This window comes from Natator depressus, chromosome 1, assembly GCF_965152275.1.
Source record: "Natator depressus isolate rNatDep1 chromosome 1, rNatDep2.hap1, whole genome shotgun sequence".
NCBI lineage: Eukaryota > Metazoa > Chordata > Testudines > Cheloniidae > Natator > Natator depressus.
Window position 1 is genome coordinate 175,947,494 of NC_134234.1, and position 25,327 is coordinate 175,972,820.

Sequence of the window (25,327 nt, forward strand, 5' to 3'; positions counted from 1 at the left end):
CAGTAGATTTCCCCAGACCAAACATCAGGTCTCATTCACAGAATCCCTTAGCCTTCAAAGTGAGAAATAACAAAACATCAGGGGAAATCAGTTAGTGTGGCAGAAAATAAATAAATAAAAAGAAGAGGGGGGAAATAACTCTAATAGTGTCAATGTGACCACAAACAATTTCCCCAGATAAACTCTGCATATCTGGATCATTTATGTGACTATAATGCTTTTCATCCCCAAACACTTCTCAAACTCCATACTACAGCACCACTGAAATGCACATACAGCATCACTGAAACCTCTCTGGTGTGAAAGGCAGCTGCCAGCTCATCAACAAGCTCACTCCACTCTGCATAAAAGTGGAGAAGGAAGAGGGAAATTTGGCCTAGGCCACTGACCCAGCCTTACCCTTTAGAAAATGTTATGCATGAGGACTTTAATATCCATACTAACTAGACAGGACTGGTTTTAAAGTCTCATCTAAAAAGACCCATACATGATAAACTGCATAGTAATACTTTCTCTACAACAGAGGAATAAAAGGAGGTGAGACAACCCTGCTGGGATTGGAAACTGTAAATCAAGACAGGGATTATGAAACTGAAGCTTAATCTCCTCTGAGAAGTAGAAATCTGTACCCATAATTTAGACACACTTTAAATTATAATTTCATTCACATCTATAGTATATTATATTTTTACTGGAATTCACCTGGATCTTCCTTCATATATTAAAAAAAAAAATCGGTGACATGTTTTAAATTAACCATTCTGTAATACCCATACCCTGTACCACTGGCATTAACTATATGAGAATTAGAATAATGGGTGGGGGGGGGAACTGGGTGAAACTATTAAGAGCAAGTAATCTTATTATAGTTCTCTAAAAGTAAGCCACCATTAAATGATTATTTGAGAAATGTCTGGTGTCCTTTAGTGATGTACAATGTAGGCTAAGTCCTTCTTATTTTACATCAAGAAATATTCAGAAAAAAACTGAGAGGATTGTGCCACCTGATGTTAAAGATTTGTCAAAAATGTCCTTAACCATTTTTGTATGACTAGATATCTGACACTGGCACTTACACATGTGTGGCAACAAGTTCAAGTGGGGAGACATCTTGGAGTGCTGTGCTAGAGGTGACAGGTAAGTCATGTCAGAGGCTCGTTGTTCTCTTGGCTTGTGTTCACCGTATTATAGCAGATCTGTTTTAAAGGGAACCAGGATTGAGACTAATATATATTTAGGTAGAAAGGCTGGATATCTTCACATGCCTTAGATTTTGGTATTATTTTCTCTAAATCTCCATTGATAGTACAACCAGTTGTATTAGTATCAAGGTAAGTTAGAGAGCTAAATCTAGTCTAAACTGGAGTACCAACAAGCTAACTGTTTCCATGCAGGAAGGTCCTTATGTCCACGAAGAATCCCACTGAAGTCACTGGGGCTTCTTGTGGGGTGAAAAAGTCTACCTAATTGGAGATCCTTTTGTAGGATTGGGGGCTTTCTCATGCCTTATATTGACTGATGTGTTGACATTTTAGGTGAATCTATTCCAGTTATTAAAAAAAATAAATAAAATAGACTAGGCTGTCTGCCTCTTCTCCTCCTTTTTCTTTTATTGTTGCTTTCTCTGGTTTGTTTTATGAGCAAAAGTTTATCTAAAGACCTACAGCCAATCATCCAGTAACATAAGCCTCTAAATGTAAACCTGACTCTCTGTTGTTATTGTTAAGTTAGGTCAGTAAGAATTGGGGCCATTGTGCTGACTACTGTAATTTATTTTTATAGGTTTTTTTATCTTTACTCTCCTTTTTTTAAATCAAATTGTGCAGTCAAGGATAAAAGTTAACTATTTTTTTTATTTACCCCTTACAGAGTCTGGTGGAGCAACAATCAGTAAAAATTACGATTTGAATGACCTTCCTGGGCCACCATCCAAACCCCAGGTCACTGACGTTACTAAGAACAGTGTCACCTTGTCCTGGCAGCCAGGCACCCCTGGAAGCTTACCAGCTAGTGCATATATCATTGAGGCTTTTAGGTATGTGAAAATTTCCACTTTTAATCTCTTTCCTTTCTAATTTTGTTTTAACCCCAGTGTTAACTGTGCTTCTGATCTGATGGTACCTGTGTGGATATCTACACATTCAATTAACTCACTAAAGGCTTTATCTTTAATGGCATGAAGTTCATTATTAATCTTCAAGAATTTCTCTTTATTATTAACCACCTATTTCTTAATAGAAAGTTTAGACAAGCACTAGACTATTTCTTCAGGTCAGCAGAAGTATAGTTTGACTATGCATTCACTCATCTGTTACTTTTTTCTTAATCCTGATCATCACTGAAGGTTTCAAATGAGAATGTTGACATTGAAATTGGACTGCTTGAGAGGAGGTAGTTTAATTAGGGTTGGGCAAATCAGATTTAAAAAAAGTTAATAATAGTATTCACTAAACTTTGAACATGTTGGGATGTTTGGTCTTCTTAAAGGAGAACCTAAAAAAAAAAAAAAAAAACCACCCCTTTTGAAATTCCAGTATGTGTATACCATATGGAATAAAATATATCATTTAAAAAAACAAACATCTGATCATTTAGAGCTTGATCCTGCAAGTCTGAAGTTGATCAGAGTTGAGGTGCTGAGCACCTCATAGATGCACACAGTATTTGCAAGCCACAATTCAGTAGGTCACTTAAATCAATGTGTGTGCTTCAAATTAGGGTCATGTTTAAGTACGTTCCTGAATCAGAGTCTTAAAGTGAAAGAAAAGGAGTAAATATATTTTGTCTTTTAGTTAGCATGGTAATCTATGGTCCTATAAAATATGTACAGTAACAGCTCAAAAGGCCACAATGATGACTACTCATCCTTCTACATAAATATCTATGTGCCATTTCTAAAATATGCAAATAATTGTTTTCCATAAAAATGGTAACTTCCAGTATGTCTTTTGATTCATATGAAAAGAATGACTACCTTTAATAAGCCCAAATGGAAAAGGTAGAAAAACTTTCTTATGAATAATATACAACCGACAGCTATGAAATGAAATTCTCTCTTTATCCTTAGCAAAGGTGCCCATTTGACTTTACATAAGCTGCAATGACATCCCACCGATGACTCTAAAAATCACCATATATTCATAGAGAGCTATTTTTAACAATCACACTTGAGATTTTTACAGATGCAAGGTGCTATACTCTGTTTATAGGACAGTCCAATTGAAAACTTAAGCACAGGAAAATGTATTCATGCATTTTTCTTCTTTTACAGATGTGTTTTTGAAAGGGTCTATAGTAATTTTACATATGGATTTAATTCAAGGAGAACACATTCTTTTAGCAGGACAATTTATTGGCATAATTTACCCTGTAGTATAGAAAGTTATTCTTTTAACAGGTTTATTATTTTCAAATATTTGTTCAAGAGGGCCCCATTTATCATTCAAATTTACTTTTCCACTTTTCTGTATCTGTTCCTTTTGCAGGTATTTATTTTAGTGGGCTATAATGTATTAGGAAAGGCTTTCACTTCAGCTGGGCTGAAATATTTTTATGGTACTATTGTTTTGTTTCATAATGTGGCCTACTCTCTTCATGAATTAACTAAAACCAGCAGAACGGCTTCTTTTTTTTTTTTTTTTATTGATCTTGCTATTTTTTTCCCCAGTGGTTAACCTTGGCAAGGAAATGAAACCCAACTTATTTTACAAATCCTTTCTCTCCCCAGTATGTAAAAGTTTGTTATAAAGAGGAAGGTGATGAATTGTTCTTAACCACTGAGGAAAGGACAAGAAGTAATGGGCCTAAATTGCAGCAATAGAGATTCAGACATTAGGATTCTAACTGTAAGGATCGTTAAGCACTGGACCAAATTACCTAGGGAGATTGTAGAATCTCTGTCAGTGGAAGTTTTTAAGAGCAAGTTAGACAAACACCCGTCAGAGATGGTCTAGATAAACTTAGTCCTGCATCAGTGCAAGGAACTGTACTATCAGGGACCCTTCCAATGCTATATTTCTATGATTTCTTTTTGCTTTAATCTGTAGTCTTCAACCATGTTTCCATTGCAGCCAATCTGTGAGCAATAGCTGGCAAACAGTTGCTAATCATGTAAAGACAACACTCTACACTTTAAGAGGATTGCGACCCAATACAATCTACCTGTTTATGGTGAGAGCAATCAACTCACAAGGTCTGAGTGACCCCAGTCCTATGTCAGATCCTGTCCGCACACAAGGTAATGTCAATCATTAATTGTTCATGTGATCTTCAGCTGTATACAGGACTTCTCCTTGAATGACTTGATAATAGAAAGAAGGGTGGGAAATCTCTGAAAATTGGGCCAATTTAGTTCAGCTGCTTTGAATCACTCTGGTAAGTCACAACACTGTAAACCCACCTCAACCAGTGGGGAGGTGATAAACCCCGGTTTAATTCCCTGCTGCACTACAGACATTTTGTATAATCTTAGACAAGTCACTTAAGGCCAGATTTGTAAAGGTTTTGAGGTGCCTAAAGATGCAGATAGATGTCTAGCAGAATTTTCAAAAGCACCTAGATGCCCAACTGACATTGGGTTGCACTAGATTCCTGTCTGCATCTTTTGGTGCCTTAATACCATAACAGATCTGGCCCTTAGTCTCTCTGTGCCTCAGTTCACCATCTGTAAAATGGGGATAGTAGCACTTTCCTTTCTCAGAGGGTTTTTGTGAGGATAAATATATTCAAGATCACGAGGCACTCAAACACTGTGTTAATGGGGGACATATAAGTATGATACAAAGATGGAAGCCCGGTTTACAGCTAATTTTCATCACCAGAGTGGCTCAAAGCAGCCAGAGTATATGAATCAATCTGGCCCAGTATTTCTGCAGAGAATCAATGTGAATCTAATTCATGCTGAGAATTATTTTAAAAGATATTCTGAAACACGTGTGTGTGTGTGTGTGCATTTACATATTTTATGTTCTCTACATTCATCCACCGAATACTAAACTAAAAAGTGTGGCCTAAATAGGACTTCTCAACTATAGGACAGCTAGTGCAATTAGATGAAGATGGCCTGATCCTCCATTGCCTCCCATCTCTTACACCTGTACAGAAAGGATGTGAAATGCTGACAAACCAGAATGGTTGTTTTATACCAAATTTACTCTCACTATGCTCAGTCTAAATGAATATGGTGAAAATGGACAAGCTTCTCTGTGGAGCACAGAGTGTGGCATAGCTTTGTCAATGCGTTGATCAAATTCTGCATCCCACACTGGAAAACAGTTATGAACAATTGTTTAATCAGATGTATTCCTGTTCACAGATGATTCAGAGTAATCTCCTATGATTCATTTACAGAAAGATCTTTTCCTTGCCTTGTATGGCTGTGCAGTGAGGCAAGAAGGGTGTACAGAGCTTCTCTACCCCTGCAGAGTCACCCAGAGTAGTAGCCACAGCACTTGTGGGAGACCCTAGGCTCCTCTCTGCAAAGGGGCAGAGATGGGTGAGAACAGATGAGGAGTGAGCAGAGGCTTGGTTTTTAAAGGTCTTGTTGCAAATTTTTGCTCCCCACCCCCACTGCATCAAGGAGACTCCAGGTGGGATTCTGCTCCCCAAAGCAGTATGCTTCCCATCAGTTCCCCTGGGGATGTCGGCTGTGCACCAGCCCTGACTCTAAACTCCATGCTCATAGTACAGTCTAGCTCTTAAGAACACTCACGTTCCACATCTTTACATCTGACATACTGACAAGAGATTTGATTTCAGCAGAAACGGTTCTTTTTATTAGCTTCAGGACATGTTGTAGTTTCCATTTCCACAAGCTGTTCACCAGCCCACACACGCTGCAACATGTAGAGTATGTATAGCTCTTTGATACCTTACCGTTTAGTGGAATTAAATCATAAAATCAATTGAGAATTAGCATAATGTTTTTGTGTGATTTCTAATAATGCTTGGATTCAACTCAGCCTCACAAAGGAAGCCGACACACAGTAAAAAGCCTGTTCATACTAGCCATTGCAAAGTAAAGAAGCCAATTAAAGCAATGATACATTATATTAATTCGCAACAGGTATCCATGATAACTTTTATATCTTAAAATTTGGCTTCATTAAATAAAAATATGGCAAATAGCATGCAGGGTATACTGGGCAAATTTACAGCATTGAATTGCAAATCCTTACACTGAGCAAGAATTCCTCGGGCTACTAAGAGCGCTACTGATCACTTTGTATGTTTAAAAACCATATATGCAGGAACACTCTTGAATAATATTGAAATAATAAACTCTAAATAAAACACTTCCAAACATACTAGGTTCATTGGGAGCTACTAGTTGTCGAGGTCATGCTAAAATAAAGTCCTTTGTAACTTCCAAATAAATATATGGTTCTCTCTGGCGTGTTGGTCACCCAGAAGATGTCTAGCAAACATGACTTGAGGCTAGCCCTCCCATTCCGAGGAGCTCTCAAACACCATATTGTCGTTTGGCTTCTGTCACGAGGTCTTTTATCTGATATATCTTATTTCTGGGCAACCCTAATTGCCATACCTTTCAGGATGGCTTGGGTCTGACTTGTTCTCTCCTTCCTGGATTACCGTGCTCTGGTCTAACTTCTCTATGGCCAGTGCCAAGTTTTTCAGTGTCATGAACATTGTTTTGCATATGTGAACAAAGTTTCAATTTCAGTGGCTCCCCTGGCTCCTGTGCCACCCTCTTCTATCCCAAACTCCCTTTCCCAAGCTCATCCAACCAGCCAAAAGTGTCTCTAGCTTTGAGCCTGCTAGGAAGTACAGAAGTGTAGCCTCCCGCCTGCACTAGTTATCAGGTCTCCTTCTAGGATAAATTCCACTGGGGCAGGGGCTCTCCGCTAGCATGACAGGGACTATGAAGCTCCTAAGATTTGCAGGAGAGTAGCTCCCGCCGGCAGATTGTCTTAGCCACGCGGGATGGAACAGTCCAATCACATCTAGCTAATAGTTGCACATTATGAAATTTTTATTTTCTATTTTTTTCATCATAAAGCCTAGGGAATTCCTTTTAAAAATATATTAAGAAAGCATAAAAAATGTACAATTAATCACTTGAAATCAAACAATGACTCTGCCCCTTTGTGGCTCTAGGGTACTTTTTCATCACACAGTCACACCTAATTTCACAAATACAATAGAATATCACACAGTATTCTTCTACAGCTTTATATACAAATGAGAAGCATCTTGTTGGTCACTGTACTACTCTGATAGGACAGACAAATCGATTAAACAAGTTTACATGAAAATCACATGCACAAAGACTACTCCAGAAAAATTATACCAACATCCTATGGTGTGGTTTGGTTAAAAAAATTATATTGGAATGAGTTTGGAAAAGCTGCCTTACTTATGAGTTGGAAAGCATTTTATTTGTCAACGGCTAGGTATTTTGCAGAAAAAAATATTTTAACATGTTTCAGAGAGAAATATTTATTGACACTGTATTTCACTTCCCTCATCTGTAAAGCCACATATGCTTGGTGCTATGAATCCAACGACATAGGGTCCAGTGACAGAGGAACACAATAACTAAAGTAATTTTAGAAACCTAAAGAACATTTTCTATACCTAACAATGGCATGATTTGAAGATACAGTATCCTGGGATCTTCCTGGGCTAGAACTTTCCCACTGGGACTTTCCCTGTCCCAGCAGCATAAAGCTCTCATCTCTAGCCTTAAATAATTGAGAGACTTAAAGTTGTTACTGGTCTCGGATTTACTGTTTCCTGCCCTGCACATCAGGTGAATGTAATTCTGGGAGAGAAGGACATATTTCTCATTCAGGTTGATTTTGAAAAATGCAGCTATCTGAAGTTGCTGGATGTTTAGAATGCAGTCCTTGGGAAGATGGATAAGTGGGCAGAATGCTGATATGGAAGTTAAAGTTGCATGCAAAATGCAATTAATCACATGGATAACACTACCACATGTAGGTTCTTGTGTTTGTCTGTATAATGTACAATATCACATATGTAGTGGTGATATCCCTCTGTAGCTCTAATTAGTACATTTTTTTGAGTTTATGGACATTTGTCCATATTAAAAAAAATACACACTGTATACATGACATATTTTTACCCTCCCAAAGGGAATATAATCATAGGACGCTGTTGGTTCTGTACCATAGATAGAGAATAATATGTTCTAAGATGTAATCATGTGTAGCTATGGGAATTGTTTTATACTAAGTATAAAAGTGTTTTGTAGTTAGTATAAGTTACCTTTCAATAAACAAGTCTGAGTTGCTCTGTTACAGATTTATCTTAATATCTGCCTGTCTTTTTCTTTTTCACTCACTTTGAATAGGCATATTTTGCTTAGCACACCACTTCTGTGCCATTGCTAACTTTTCCATATATGGATTATATTCCCTTTGGATTATATTCACACATTTGAAAGTCAATAGAAAGCCTGTGTAAATAGAGTATCTTTGGTGAATCAAAACCCATAATATTGCTCGAAATATGAAGCTGAAATCTGGACTATGAAAACTAGATTTTGATCTAAATCCTGAGGACTGAGGTATCTGAGACATGCTTTGAATGTTTTTCTTTTTTAAGAGCAGTATTATCTCTACTTTACAATAATGTTTTTCCTATTAAGAGAACAAAGGGTCACATATTACTCTCCCATACATGAACCCATCAGACAGAAAAAATGCCACCTTGTTTGAGTCTTCCCTTTGTGAGGGGAGGAGTTTGAGGCAGCATATATGGGGAAGTAGGTGTGGTCAGTTAAACCAGTGGCTCCAGCGGATCATCTGGGAAATCTGAGCAGAACTCATGTATGCTCATCCACTTTGTAGCAGGCCTCTTGGCCCTCTTTCTCTTCTAGGAGCATAACTTTTGTGAAGTAATTGAATCTGAGCACCCTGCCTGTGCCCCAACTCCCTGCCCTTCATGGAATAAAGCAGACACCATAGTGATGGTTTCCAGTAGCAGTAACTCCTACATGGATTTCCACTGGGAATTCTGTGGTGTGCAGATGGACGTGTGCCATGTTCAGTGGCTCCTCTCTGACTCTTAACCCAGAATAACACCTCAAACCCCCCAGAGTACTAGTGCATCTCTTGGGAGGAATCCTCAATTCTTTCCAAGGGCAAGTTTGGGAAGAATGTGGTGAAGATGCACTACTCCTTTCATAGCCCTAGAGAGGTATCTATGCTGACTTGCTCCCCTTCATGCTATGTTGTGGAGAGGAATATGAGGCCCAATATTTGAATATGTGGAATTTTGAAAACATTGGGACAGGGAAGTGTTTCTCACAGTGCTGCATACTAGGGAGCCAATTCACCCCACACTGGATCCACACACAGAAAGCCACTTGTCTGAGAAGAAGGGTGATTCAGTCATCTCTTCAGCACTGACCTAGCAGATCCTTCTCCAGATGGTCAGGGGCCTGTTCTTAGGGATGGGATGCAGATGGGTAGTCTCAGAGGAAATGTGAATAGGATGGAGAATGGGTGGGTAGACCAGAGGCAAGACTAGAGGGATTCACATTTTGAGGCCACACACAGAAAAGACAATACAGTTTCAGGTTGCATAACTTTTTCTACATAGCGCCATGGAAATCCTTGAGGGCCACTATTGGCAGGGAGCAGAGCCAGATTGGTGTGGTGGGATGGAGCCTCCACACAGAATGCCCTGGCCTTACGCAGAGCCACTTGGAACCTACCTGGTTTCAGGTGGGGGAATCCATGTTTTCCTTCCCCACCCTCCTGCTGAAGGCATGATTTGGACTAATCTCTGCAAGGTAATCCTTGTGGAAGTTTTCTCCGATGTCTTTTTTATGTGAGAAGGGGCAATTTGACCTCACAACTTTATCCCATTTTCAGACATGAACACCTGGAAAATGTATAAATTTTCTATAGCGGAATAGGCTTACATAACAGGAAATTGCTATTTTTAGTATGGTTCTCTGGCTTCTCTCACTTTCTAACTCTCATGGTGTCAAACTGAAAAGGAGAGGAAATTGAAATGCATATTGAAAAGGAGGGAAAATTTGAAGAAGCATAATGAGTGTAACATACACAGTTTAAAAACAGGCCAATGTACATATTCAGCTTCTGCAATATCATTTGCTTAAATTATACAAACTAGTTGTGTTCTAGACCTGCAGGAACACTGGCACGTGAAGACTATTATCATCTGAATATTTCAAAGCATGTGAATATGGCATCTCACCATTCACTCACTAGCTGCTAGGGAAAATAATGTTTTAAATGACTATTTGGGCTAGATAGGAATGTTTTCTAATTGCCTAAGTAATAGAACATGTGGTGTTTGTTTATGCCAGTGAATGCTTTTCAGGGTTCATAGTTCAATCTTATCTGCTGCATTGTTTTTGAAAGTGATACAAACTAAGACTATTTTAACCCAGGACATTACATTTTCCAGTCCTCCTAATGAATTAATGATACAAGTGAGGCTTCTTATTAAAATAATAATTTTGTGTCTGTGGTTGGCCTGGCAGATATCAGCCCACCAGCACAAGGCGTGGATCACAGGCAAGTCCAGAAAGAGCTAGGAGACGTCATTGTACGGCTACATAATCCTGTTGTGCTGACACCCACTACAGTTCAAGTCACCTGGACAGTAAGACTTCTCTAATTGCTACCTTTCATTGACAGCTTTAATCTTGTTTACTTGTCCCTGCAATTCTTTCTCAGCCCTGAAAAACCCAAGTCTGACCTTAGTACAAGTGGGCCCAGATAAGCTAACATTGTACAGACAATGAACAATGTGCTAAAGGAATGGAGTATTTCTTTTTTCCTCGCTCTTTCTTTGTGTCTATCTGTCTTTGTTAAAGTCAATCATGTTCAGAAGCTTCACATGTAGAACAAAGCATGTTAACTGACTGACAGAGGGGATCTTTTTAGCAGAATGTGTCTCAACCCATAATGCAAAAATGTGACTGATCCTTACACTATTCTTCAGTGTGTAAACTGAGTGTAATAAGCAAAATTTAGTATCAGAATTAAGCATAAATTGATGTTTTCATAATCTCTCTCTACTTCAATCCATGGGGACCTCCCACCACAATACCGCATTATCTGTTAAGCTTTACTTGCAATAATGATCTTCCTACAAGGCACTTGTGGACAGATGTGCATGCTGATAATACATGGTGTAAGTATGTAATGGTATTTCATTCTATAGCACAAGCTCTAACTTCACCTGATGGATTATGGAAGGCCTGAATCTCTTTGACATTACCTACAATATATCTGTTTAAGAAGTCAGATTATTGGGTTAGAGCTCCCAAGGACTAAGTTTATAGTATGTAGCTTTCAAAATGCTACATTTCTTTTCCTGGCACTTCAGGGAAGGGATTTGTAACCATAGAAGCAGAGATTTTCTAGGGCACTACACACCACAAATGAGTGCTTCATTCTTCAGGCATTTACCCTGTGGAGGGGAATACCAGAGAGGGGAGAGTGGACTGAGCACCACAGTAGTGCATAGGGCTTGAATTATTATTTTATATATTCTGCTGCAGGGATCCAGGCAGTGGTCACAGTATTTTTTGTTTACACATGCAGTGTCACTACAGCCAGCAGCTAATGACTATAAAAGAGAAGAGGTGTCCCAGAAGATGAGACGTGTGTATGTGGGGGGGAGAGTGGGGGCGGGGTGGGGCGGTGCATGGTGAATTTTGCAGCACTGATGTAAGGCTTATTGCCTTTGCACTGCGGAGCTTGGCTTGGTGGGGACTCAGATCTAGGGCCCTACCAAATTCACAGCCATGAAAAATGCATCACGGACCATGAAATATTGTCTCCCCCTGTGAAATCTGGTCTTTTGAGTGCTTTTACCCTGGACTATAGAGATTTCACAGGGGAGACCAGCGTTTCTCAAATGGGGGGTCCTGATTCAAAAAGGGGTTGCGGGCAGGAGGGCCGGGCGTGGTGGCCAGGCTATTTTAGGAAGGTCGCGGAATTGCCACCCTTACTTCTGCCCTGCCATCAGAACTGGAAGGTGGTGGCCGTTGTCCGGCTGCCCAGTTCTGAAGGTAGCGCCCCACCAGCAGCAGGGCAGAAGTAAGGGTAGCAATACCATACCATGCCACCCTTACTTCTGCAATGCTGCCTTTAGAGCTGGGCGGCCAAAGACTGGCACCTTCTGACCGAGGGCCTAGCTCTGAAGGCAGCAGCAGAACAGAAGGAAGGGTGGCAATACCGTACCAGGCCATCCTTACTTTTGCGCTGCTGCTGGCAGCGGCTCTGCCTTCAGAGCTGGGCTCCTGGCCAGCAGCCACCGATCTCTGTCCAGTCAGCTCTGAATACAGCGCCGACGCCAGCAGCAGCGCAGAAGTAAGCGTAGCAGTACTGCAACCCCCCTACAATAACCTTTTGACACCTCCCCACACACACACACAAATTCTTCTTGGATCAGGATCCCTACAATTATAACACTGTGAAATTTTGGATTTAAATAGCTGAAATCGTGAAATTAACGATTTTTCAAATCTTATGACCATGAAATTGACCAAAATGGACCATGAATTTGGTAGGGCCCTACTCATGCCGCATCCCTGTTCATACAGGTTTGGGGCTGGGGGAGGACAGAGACAGGCTTGGAATAGAATGGGGAGTTCACTGACCTTCCTTTTTCAGAGGAATATAGGAAATGTTTCACTGCATCTCAAAGGCTGGGAATGGGGAACCCATTTATCTCCAGTCCTCACATAATGCCTTTGTAACAAGCCCTGCTAGCCTGGATTGGCACAGGGGGAGAATTTATGCCTAAACAGGGCAGTTAGTACCTTCATGCATATGATCCACAGAGCCAGGTGTTACAGAGGGGTACTGGACCAGGTTGTATGGTCACCAATCTGTTGAAAGTGGATCCAGTTGAAGGGTCTGATGTGCTTCAAAGACAATTGGGTCTGGTCAGAGTCTAGTCACTGTTCTCAGCTCTGGCCCTGTAAGGGGCTTTTCGAGGCTCAGACTTTTTCTGACACCCTTCTTTGGGATGTGGGACTTTGCAGTCCAGCCACTCTGGACTCCCCAGAGCTCTGCCTCGTGAAACCCCAAGTGGTTACACTGCTTCCCCAGAGCTCCACCGATGTTGCGGTCACACTGGGCTTCTAGTCTAACCCCTTCAGGGACAACGTGGCTGTAAAGCAAGGAACACGATATAGGCAAAGAAATTTCTTAACCATGCACCTTTACTCCAGAAATTTACAGACCTTAGTCTGAAGAACAACAAATATCCTCAGACACACCCTCATCATTTAAGAGCCCCACCTCTTCTGTGAGTCTGAAGTCTCTTAGCATTTCAGGCTGGGTGGAGTCTCTCCTGCCCTCTCTCTCTTCAGCCAGTCCTGCTTACATGTGGCGATGGCTGGCCTCCAACTCAGAGCAGAAGCTCTTCTTAAATAAAATCTCTGTCTCCTTTTGCCACATGCTCAGCTGAAAAGCTCCAGCCCCTCCCTCAGTAAGGCACCTATGCAGAAAACCCTTTGTTCCATGGGGGTGGGTCAGTAGTTAATCATTCAAAGTTGATAGCCCCAGTTGGTAGTCCCCTTGGCTTCTAGAAAAAAGAAAAGGAGTACTTGTGGCACCTTAGAGACTAACCAATTTATTCGAGCATAAGCTTTCGTGAGCTACAGCTCACTTCATCGGATGCATCCGATGAAGTGAGCTGTAGCTCACGAAAGCTTATGCTCAAATAAATTGGTTAGTCTCTAAGGTGCCACAAGTACTCCTTTTCTTTTTGCGAATACAGACTAACACGGCTGCTATTCTGAAACCCTTGGCTTCTGTGTAACAGTCCTTCAGTGAAACGTCAAGAGCCTTTCCTGGGCAGGATAGCTATCAGGAATGCATTTAAACAGGCTTGCCTTGGGCAAGGTTAGATGTGTTCATCAAATACAAAATGGAGGTCCTAGTAAAATAGGGTTTCTGAATACAAAATGGAGTGCAGTTTGAGCCAGACACACTCATTCCTTCCACCAGGAAGAAATGAAATAATGTGAACAAACTCTCACATTGGTGCCTACCCTGTTTTTCATAGGGAAAATATAATTTTTTATGATTTATAATATCAGATTTTTTGCTAGATCCCTTGACGTGAAAAGCAGTAACCCTACACCATCTAACAAGCACACAGTGCCCACCAGTGATACATCAGAATTGCCCTAAGGAAGGAAGAGATTGGGGAGTGTGTGTGGGGGGGAGGGGGAGGGGGGGAGTTAGCACTGCTAATTAGAAAATTTCTAGCAATCAAGACAAAACCATTTAATTAATCACAGTCTCCGGGATAGCAACCACACTATTCAGAGAGTAAAGCCAACTTTATTAATGTAACATAAAGATCCAGCAGAGCTAGCATCCAAAAGGAGACAGATGCCAAAAGAATGATGACTCTTTCCCTTTTGGAAATTCCTGTTTGGAATTCAAATGCTTTGCTAGGTGATAGACCACCTAGATGCCTTTCTACCATTCTGACTGCTGGCAAACTGGCGTCAGTCACTCCCCTTTTTTGAGTTCTGTTGTTACAGGTTTTTAAAATTATTCTGAAATTGTCTCCTCTGTTCCAAATCAGGACTTGAAATTCCAGAAATATTTTCCAGAAATAACAACTGTGTGATTTGCAAACTTTATATATATATTGCATTCAAATATCTATGTCAAAAGAAGTCTGAAACTGTAAAATTAAGCCCTCAAAAGTTAGGAAATGGCAGAATTAAAGTCACCCTTGCAACTTATGTTGCCCCCTGATACAAGCTTTAATTACATGGTCACAGAGTATTTTTTCCACCGGACCCTTGCCTCGTTCAGTGAATGGGTAGTTGTTCAATATTTCTTTTTATCTTCTTTATTCAAAGAATGCCCCCAGGCTTTATTTAATGCACACCATCCAAACCCTGTACGGAATACAAAATTATTAATTTCCTCCTAGGTGCTGCTGTAGTGCTCTCACCATAGTATCTGAGTGCTTCACAAACATTAATTAATTTATTTTCACAACATGCCTGTGAGATTAGATGGTATCTTTATCTCTATTATATACATGGGGAATTGAGACACACAAGATATTGAAGCCAAAATTATCAAAAGTGTCCACTAATTTTGTGGGCTCAACTTGAAACACCTTTGTACCAGATTTTTCAGAGTGTATATCATTTTTATACATTCAAAGCACAGCTCCAGTTGACTTCAATTTTAGTTGTGAGGGCTCAGCACTAATACAAATCTGGTCCCATGTGTGGTTGTTTGGGTACCCAGAAATTGAGGAACCTGCCAGTAGTGGCCAACCATGAAAATTCTGGTAAGGTACCTCTCCAACATCATAAAGGAGCTCTGTGGCAGAGGCACAGATAGAATCCGAATCCAAATCCCCAGGGCAGCATTCAGCTTTCTTTAACCATGAGACCCTTCTTTATCTTCCTGCAATCCCTTGCCTCATTCATTACACACCTTCCACCTTCTGCATCAGATAAAGCAGGGGTCCTATAGACAACAGTTTCCTTCACTACAAAACCCTGAATCATCCTCAGAGCAGGTCCATCCTGTGCACTGAATGAGGCAGATGTCAGGTGAAAAAAATTGTATATGATCAAGTAATTAAAGACTGTAAAGAGGCCCAAATTAATCTTGCCCAGGAGGCAACCTTATTTCTGGCTTTTCCTAACTGTTGAGTACTTGACTTTGGATGTAATTTATTAATTAATTTTAAAACAAATGCAAAAAAAATCTATAATGTGGAACCATATGGATCCTCAATTTAGGGCATCAACAGGGTATCACCTTTACCTCCACACATCTACCATTTGAGCTAGGGGAATTACTAGTAGCATTAGAAAAGACTCTTATCCTATGTAGGTATCAGCCGCTAGAGGGAAATGAGATACACACTTGGTCAGTAAATTTCACATCTATTTGCTAACAGAAGAGGAATGCGGAGATTCAGGACTCCTGGGTTCTATTCAAGGGCCTGGAGGGGAGTGTGTTCTGATGATTATAGACCCTTCTGCCCTGTGCCTCCAACCTATCTCTGTTCCTCTCTGCTCCCCCAACCCAGCTCCCTGTGCTCTGCCCTCCCCTCCCTGTGCCTATCTAGCAATCTCTAACCCTTCACTTCTGTTCCCCACTCCCTCTCCAATCAACCCCCTGATACCACTTCCTTCCACCCTCCCCCTTTACAACTATCTAGCCTCTCTTCCCTCCTCCCAGCTCCTGCCCTCTTTGTCCTCTGCATCTAGCCCACCTTCCATGCCCTGGCTACTGCCCCACTCTACTCTGGCTCCTATCCACTCCCTCCTGGTTCCTGCCTCCCTCTCCCTCTTCTCCTATTTATCCCACCATCCTGACTCCTACCCTTCATTCCCCTCTACACCAGTTCCCCGTCCCCTCTACTTCTGTATATACCCTCCAATCTCTCTCCTTCCTCTCTGCTCCAGTCAACCACTACTATATCCCCCAATGGCTCTTGCCCCCCCCCTCCTTTTATCCTCACCACCCTCTGTCTCCTGCACCCCCCTCTATCCATTTCAAAGCCCTCCCCCGCCACAAACACTCCATACACCTCTGCCTTCTAGTCAGGTGGCTTCCTCCATCTCTTCCATGTAGGCTGGATTGCAACAGAGAGAGCATCGAGAGCCAAAGAGAGACAGTCTCTCTGCTCCCAGTTCCTGTGGCTAGTGCCACTGCAGCCCCTGCCAGACAGGAAGCCCAATTTCAGGGAAAGTCCCACTTAGCTCTGAAATTCTGGGTTATAGTATACTTCGTTGCCCTGTAATGGTGGGCACCCACAGTCTTGTTAGCACACAGGAGTTGGGAAATGTTGTACAATGCTGACTGCAGTTGGCATCGTCAGAGAACTTAGCTGCCAATCTCTAACAAGTTTTACTGCCCATGTACATACTGAGATTTTTTTGAAGTCTTAAAAATTGGCCAAACTTGGGTGGCTCTTTTTGTTTTATTTTTTATGAGAACAGTGAACGGCATGTCCCTGACATCGGGGAAACTCACCTCTCTGCCAAATGTTCAAATCCCTGCTTCATAAGAACGGCCATACTGGGTCAGACCAATTGTCCATCCGATTCACTATCCTGTCTTCTGACAGTCACCAAAGCCAGGTGCTCCAGAGAGAATGACCAGAACAGGCAATCATTGAGTGATCCATCCCCTATCGTCCACTCCCAGCTTCTGGCAATTAGAGATTAGGGACACCCAGAATATGGATTTTATCCCTGACCATTTTGGCTAATAGCCATTGATGGACCTATGTTCCATGAATGTATCTAATTCTAGTTTGAACCCCATTATAGTTTTGGCCTTCACAACATCCCCTTGGCAACGAGTTCCACAGATTTACGTCCATTGTGTGAAGGAAGGATTGGAAGTTCTCAAATAAGCATTTGTATGAATTTTTTAACATGAGCAAATCAATGGATTTTTTTCCTAATCTCGTCCTTGGAAACAGGTGAACCATTTTAGCAGAAACTTTCCAAAAAATTCAATTTGAGTCAGACCTTTGATATGGAGAAATTCATAGAGTTTGGCAATATTATAAGCAACTGAAAACAGGATCTTGTAGTGGATAGGTAACCTTGACAAAAGCTTACCAGCTCCACCTATAAAGGATCCAAAAGCAAGGGCAGATAAATTCTGGAATCGGCTTCTAAGGGAGATTGTGGAATCCCCAGCTTTGGAGGTTTTTAAGAACAGATTAGACAAACTCCTGTCAGGAATGGTCTAGGTATAGTTGGTCCTGCCTCAGCTCAGGTGGATGGACTAGATAACTTCTCCAAGTCCTTTCTAGCCCTACATTTCTATGATTCTGTGGGACTTAAAGGAGAACTTGTACTGGAGCAAATTTGGAAATGAAAACTTTTAAACAAAGGAATCAGTGTACCTGGGAAGTATTTTTGAGCTTTCTGCTAGGTTTTATTCTTACAGATGGGTGAAGAGGGAACATTATCTTTTGTTGTTTTTCAAACTGTTTATTTCCTTTGGTTGCCAAAAAGAAAGTGAAATTATAGGGAATGTACACACACATCTTTAACATTTTGAGTCAGGGTTGTTATAAGAAAACATGTTGGATCTGATCCCACTATGAGCTTTATGCAGATGCATCCTCTACACCTCTAAAGTCTTCAGTAGGGCTCTATACAGGCACTGGGATCTGTCTATGCAGAGTTGACAGTAAAACAAGGGGCATATTAAGGAAATGTAGCACATGATGTCCCTAACTGAGGCTGTGAGGAGTCAGATTTATGTCTCTTCATGTACACATTTAAGTAACAGAGTTGTACTGGCACAAATATTTGCATAAAGCAAATCTTAAAGTCACAGGCACAAGTATTTGTGGAAACTGAATTTCACATTCCTGTGTGTGACAAAGTTGGATTTTCTGCAATACATTTATGAATGATAAGCCTGGCAGTGATTTACTGGACGAGGGATTACTACCATGTTGGTAAAAAGCATTAAAAAACTGGCCTCTCTGCAGGGAAGCTAAGCAAAGATCCCAGGTGGTAGAATGAAGGGGAAGGGCACCAGGTGACTGTGTTAGGAGCTAAGCTCAAAGAGATACAAAACATGCGTCTGGAACAAGAGAGAAAGGGACAGAGAGACAGGCAGCCAAAATGAATTCCACAACAGCTTTACTGGGTAGAGCCCTGATGTTGGCCAGTCTTAACTCTGTCTTCACATTTGCTTCTCTGTACTAACCCAGGGGCTTCCCAGTGCTGTTTTCCAGTTGACTAATAAACCCTGCTCTGTTTTGGAAACGTTTCCTGGTTTCTTTGCAAATACTTGCTGAGGTGTGTTGATCCCTGAAGACGAAAAAAAAGCTTCTGTTTGGAGACTGTCACAGTTGGACTCACTGGGCAGAAACAGGAGTGCTGCAGCACAGAGGCTCAGTCTTGGAGGTGCTGAGGCTGTGTGGCCTACCCTTAAGGAAGAGTGGGACCCCTTGAAACACTGAAGTGATTCCTCCAAAGGACTGTTTAAAATCTAGGAAGAAGCACAGTTCCTGTGCATCCATGACACCATGTGTGTGAGAATTCACATCAGCTGTGCTTGTGTAACACCGACAGACCCCGGTTGTGGGTGCGCAGGATCAAACCTGGGACCTATGAAGCTTAGTGCATGAGCCTCTACTGCATGACTAAAAGCCATATGCCTCTTAGCTAAGGCTGTAGAGTATACTCATTAATCTTTCTCTAAGTAGTCTCAGTGCTTCTAGATGGGCCAGAGCACCACACCCAGGAGGTGTGTGGGTTACACTTGCACACTCATGTAACAAGAGAATGGAAACTATAGTATGTGACTTGTCTGACTAATCATAACTAGCCAACACAGCATAAATAAATTATGTCCAGTGAGCTGGACATGATTAGAACACATGATTAAAAATGGAAGACATTGAATAATTTTGAATAACAAATATATTTAAGAAATGGTTGTCTGCTCATGGGTGGCCTGTGACAAGAAGAAGAGCCTACATGAGTCCAATACATTTTTCATTATGAATTATTTGCTCAGATCTGGTCACCATTGAAGGTGTTTATGATACTTTCTTTTAAAAATGTTCTTTATTGGGGTTTGATTAAATGCCCAAATGAGGATGTCATGTACTCCTTGTACATGGCAGGTTGCAGGGCTGCTACTAGCATGTCAGGCTTCCATCATGGCTACAGAGCTTCCATCATTTTGAGAGAGAGACAAGAGATGTGTTCTCTATGACAGTGGTTCTCAAATTAGGGTTGTCGCTTGTTCAGGGAAAGCCCCTGGCGGGCCGGGCCGGTTTTTTTACCTGCCGCATCCGCAGGTTCAGCCGATCGCGGCTCCCACTGGCCGCGGTTCGCTGCTCCAGGCCAATGGGGGCTGCGGGAAATGGCGGCCTGCATATCCCTCGGCCTGCGCCACTTCCCGTCGCCCCCGTTAGCCTGGAGTGGCAAACCCCGGCCAGTGGGAGCTGCGATCGGCTGAACCTGCGGATGCGGCAGGTAAACAAACCGGCCCGGCTGGCCAGGGGCTTTCCCTGCACAAGCGGCACCCCTAGTTTGAGAACCACTGCTCTATGAGATACATGAATGCATTGGTGCCTATAGCCGTTACCAGCTCAAGTGAGGTATGTTATAAGTGGTGTCACCTAGTGGCTGTACATTGTAATATAGTTTGAGCATTCCATTACAGAGGATAAATTTCTAAATGTCAGGAAATGATGAGTAAACTCAGCTGTCTGAAATAATTTGTATATGTAGGTGAAACACATGGTGGAAACGTTATACAATTCTGAACAGGATCTCTGCTATTTTACTGGCTTAGGACCTATGTTGCTGATTCTTTTTATGTTTCCCTTCATTTTTCTTTGTAATGGTATCAAAGCTCAGCTGATCTATCGAAAAATGCATTTTCCATCCCACAAAAAGAAATAGATTCCAAAAAAACTTTCATCTCAAATTGGGACCAAAAGCCCAAACATTGATTTTATTTTTTAAAAAAACATATTTTCTGCATTTTTGCTTTTTGTTTCGGGTTAATCAGATTCTTTCATTGTGATGACGTCAGAACATTTTGTTTCAATTTTGACCATTTGTAATTTACATTTTTAAAATTTAAAATGAAACAAAAAGTTGTTTCAAAACAAAAAATTGAAACAATCTGTTCTAAAAATGGCAAAATGGGACTTTTTTACCCTCTCCCTCCCGTGAAATTTTCTCAAAAATGATAGTTTCACAAAAAAAATTGGTTTGGTCTTGATGGCATTTTCCAACAGAAAACTGTTTTGACCAAAAAAAAAAAAAAAAAAAAAAAAAAAGATCAGTTCTAATGCGGCACCCTCCTGCTGTTACATCACTTCAAGAATGCAGCTTAATTCCCCTGCCCTGGTCCACTCTGCATTCATACTCTTTTCATTTCTTCTCTTCTATTCCACAATATTGTTTTCCCTCTCTGCCAAGAGTTCACCTGGTCCCTATAAAGTCTTTTCTTCTCTCTCCAACCCCGTGCCTTCTGTGGAGTGTTAGAAAGTTGGTTCTGATGATACTAGACAGGTGGATGAACCAGCTGACTGATTCTAATTCATCTCACTGCCCCTCAATCCTCTGCTTTCAGTCACACACTGTGCACAGCATAAGACACGGACTCACACACACACAGCATGGGAGCTGGGAAGCAAGGAACTGAGAGAGGGAGCCAGCTGGCTGCCCATCCCATAGTTATGCAAGTAAACCCCATGGATTTCAAAGGAGTGGCAGAGATAAGAAATTATGAGCATCCCTTTAAATATTAGGTGTATCCCACTGCAAACTTCAGGAGTAATGTCTTATGAGTGATTTCAGAGCAGACTAAGATTCTGCATCCAGCCTTTATGGATATTCTGGCCAGGTATGAATGCTGGTGAATTTCCAAGGTTATGGTGAGTTCTTCCTGCTGAATTTGGCACAGATTGAGATGTACAATAGCCGTGACCAAACTCGCAAGTTATTCCGCCCAGATGGAGAATTGCTATTGGCATAATTATAAGTAGTATCTTATTCAGGATATTCTGAGAGGAGAATTTACATACAAAAGAGTGTCTTTAGACTGCGGCTTAGTGGGCTCGTCCCCAGGAAGCCATAACTACAGGGTTGGCTAAGTGATGAATTTCTGTGCCATATTTTTAACACCTGAATAGCCTAATAGTATAATCTAATGGGTTTAGAATCCATACAACATTTGGTGGTAATGTGCATAGATCTGGAAAAGGCAGTTTTCTGTTCCATAGAAATGTACCTGTAACTAGTGCTAATAGTGCACAGAGTGTCACTAGTGTATGTTAGCTGGTCCTATTAGTAGGTAAAACAAACATGTTAGTTAGTACAAAATCTACTGTTGATTGCCTACCCTGTGTAGGAAACTCTGATTGGTGTTACAGTTATTTCCTCTACTAAACAGCCATCATGACATAGAGATCAATTGTGCCTTTTAAGGCACCACATGCTATCAGGGGCAGTGTATAGCAGCAGCCCACCATCCATTATTCTCTGGTACCAGGTTATAAGCCCCTTGAAGGCATATGCACCCTCTCATTTGAAGGAAGAAAGGTGCCCTTAGGTCCACCTCCTCTCCAGCTCTTTGGGGGTGGATAGCATTGCTATCTGTACTAGCTAGGAGTAGTCTGTGGCTGGATCCTGGGGAGGACAAGAGAAGGGAAGTGTTTCCTTGTGTCCTCCCTTATCCTCCTTGCATATGATTGTGGGGCCACCCAAAGTTTGGCCCAAATACATGACATTAACAATAAGTCAGGGTGTTTCAGGTGACCGTACATAAGCATACACCACAAGTGAAATAATGACACTATAGATGGTGTTTTATTAGTTGCACTATTGGGCGTGTTATAAAATGGTTAGCAAGGTCTTCTGTTTTCAGTATTTAGTAGTATAGTGAATGCCTGTAATACCTCACACTTCAGAATTGAAGATATTTAATGGCTAAAATCTGGTGATCCAAATGAATAGTTATAGTTTCATTGTATGCAGCTTTAGGAGCCTTCAGTTCATTATTAGATGTACTCTGTGTGGGTGGGTTATACACAGCCTACTGATTTCCAGCATAGTATTTTTTAAATTTTCCCTTTTTGACAACTCTTTGCACCCATCAGTTCTTAAAGATTCAGCCAAAAAAAAAAAGTCAAATTAAAAGTTACATTGTATTTTTCTGAAGTGTAGAGAGAAATCTAATTTAAAATTAGTTTTGGATTATTAAACAGCTTAGCCATATACTACAGTTTAGGTGAAGATGATGTGTTATAAAGTATGCAAAGGAGTTAATACTGTGTTTTGTAGTAAACGTGAGGTTCATAATGTCTTTACATCTGTAAAACATTTAATTAATGAAAGTCAAACATGGATAAAAACAATTTACCCTGATTTACAGACTCCCTTCATCTGGAAACAGCTGCTTAATGTTCTTCTTAAAAACACAGCTTGATTCTTTCAGTATTAACAAGCTATTATTGTGAGTTATGGTCCTCTTTCAGTGCATAAATTCACTTAAAGTGAATGTAGAAAAGTTTATAAAATGCAAGCTTAATGTTGTTGTAACATATGTAGCAAGGTTTTTAACAGTGACAGTTTTGATTAAAGACATTTTTTCTTTGCTCTTGTAAATTAAGGTTTCTTCTTGCTTGTTCTGTTTTTTTAATGTTCTAAGAACTGAAGAACTTAATGACTAGGAAGTGAAGGTATAGTAAAGGTAGTGGAAGTCAGAAGATCTTGGTTTGTGCCTTCAGTATTGGACCTACTTATTTTTGACGTAGCCCAAACAAGCATAGCTCTAATTCTGGAAAATCTTTGATGAGTTAGCAAGCTGTCAAGAGGGTGAAGGAAATCGTTCTTGTCAAAACTCAGCTAGGAGACTAGAGTTAACAACCCAGTCAGCTATATGTCCAAACTGACACACAGAACATGCTGCTTGTATTATTTTCTTTGGCTGTTTGCTTGACAACTGCAGAAGTGAAAATCTTCTTTTAGCATGCAACATTTTTGACTGTTAAGAGAGATTAAAATACAAATTTGTGCAAATGTTACAGTACAGTATAATACCTCAAAGTTATTCGATATGTTACCTTTTTTTCCAGATAAAAATGCTTGTGGCCACTTCAAGATAATACATTTTGAACTATCTTTCTTTCAATTAGAAGTAATGTTTATTGTTTTGAAAGACAGGGTAGATTTGTTATATTACTGTATACAACCCTGAACTTGAATTCTGTTTGCATGGCAACAAATTAAATACAAACAACAACAACATTCCATCCCCATCTGATGGCATGAGTGCTTTGTAACTTCAGATGGAAATAGACTGGTTAGTCTAGGAACACAGGAAACAACACATTTTCTTGGTCATTGTTTTTTCTGCATCTGTCTATGTTTATTTTGCTTTCCTGAATATCTCATGAGAGGACCGTCCGTAAGCCAAGTAATGGACTAATAGCTAAAAGCATATAGTACATCTTCAAAGCTTTGTACTTTTCTGAAAATAAATTGTTTTTCCTTTCTTTCTCATATTTCAGCACATCAGTAACCAAGTTAGCTTTAATTCCTTTACATGCAATACTCATTACGACAAATTGCTAGAAAATTATCTACTTATGATTTTTGTTATTTATGTTATGCTTTGAGATGTAGGTGGTTGTATCATTATATCTAATGGGAAAAAGTAAAGGGAACAGTGAGAGAGAGATTTACACCACTTTAAAAAAATTAAGTGAACTGACAGTAATCCACAAGAAGTTTTAATTTTAGATTTAAAGGAAGTCAGTAACACAGGCAACTGACTGCTTTGCTGTTTGACATAAACACATCAATACAGTAGGTAGCCTTTTTGGTTTCGTTATTGGATTATGGATCCTGTACTTTAAAACGTGTAGTAACGTGCCAATTAATACCATTTCCAGGTTGACCGCCAATCCCAGTTTATTCAGGGCTATCGAATAATGTATCGCCAAACATCAGGCCTGTCTTCTCCAATGGCATGGCAGAATTTGGATGTGAAAGTCCCCACTGAGCGCAGCGCTGTCCTAGTCAACTTGAAAAAAGGGGTTTCTTATGAAATTAAAGTTCGACCCTATTTCAATGAGTTCCAAGGAATGGATAGTGAATCAAAGTCTGCCCGTACTACTGAAGAAGGTTAGTATAATTGTCGAAAGAAGCAACTGGCTTCCCCATCTTGTCTCAAAGGGGAAATCATTGTGTTCACTGTGAAGACTGTGCAAATAATTTTGTTCTAATTAGTTTCCAAAATGTCTGTACATAATTCACTGAAGATTTCTCTGTGTTGCATGAAAAGCTGGCTTTAAGATTTCACCTAACAATCTATTTGGCTGGTATAATATTATGGGGTCTGAACTGGCCAGTCCTATGCCTCTCTTCTCCAGAAGAGTTACCTTTTGTCTCTTCAATGTGGGCAGCAAGCAATTTTGGGTTTCTGACACATGCTCTGCAACAGCGTTTCCTTTAAAGTATCCAGGCTGCTGGTGCAGCAGACCCTGGTCCATGGTTTGCAAGTAGAGAAACCTTTTGCTGATGACTGAGTAATAATAGCCATTCTTTTCTAAGTGGAAAATAACATAGATGGATGACGTGGCTAGGAGAAGATGATGGGTGAAGGACTCCCAATACTGCCTTTAATTAGTGTACAAATTAAGACTAATCCAAGTAGCACACCATTCTTGAAGCAGCTCTCTGTGGTGCCAAACACAATGAAACCAGTTGTCCGTTTCTCAGTGTCAGGAAAATATCCTTAAAACACAGATCAGAACATGCATATGATACAGAAGTAGCAACCATATTATAACA

At 40.6% G+C, this 25,327-nt stretch overlaps 1 protein-coding gene across 11 annotated transcripts in view; it reads left to right on the forward strand.

The window, feature by feature from the left end:
• ROBO2 (roundabout guidance receptor 2) overlaps nt 1-25,327 on the forward strand; it is a 1,509,143-nt gene that overhangs the window by 1,398,712 nt on the left and 85,104 nt on the right. For all 11 annotated transcript variants that reach the window (XM_074971504.1, XM_074971513.1, XM_074971584.1 and 8 more), the window contains 5 exons: nt 1,056-1,137; nt 1,870-2,035; nt 4,071-4,237; nt 10,502-10,623; nt 24,427-24,658. In XM_074971504.1, the coding sequence (XP_074827605.1) occupies nt 1,056-1,137; nt 1,870-2,035; nt 4,071-4,237; nt 10,502-10,623; nt 24,427-24,658 (769 nt within the window). The remainder of the gene's footprint in view (nt 1-1,055; nt 1,138-1,869; nt 2,036-4,070; nt 4,238-10,501; nt 10,624-24,426; nt 24,659-25,327) is intronic.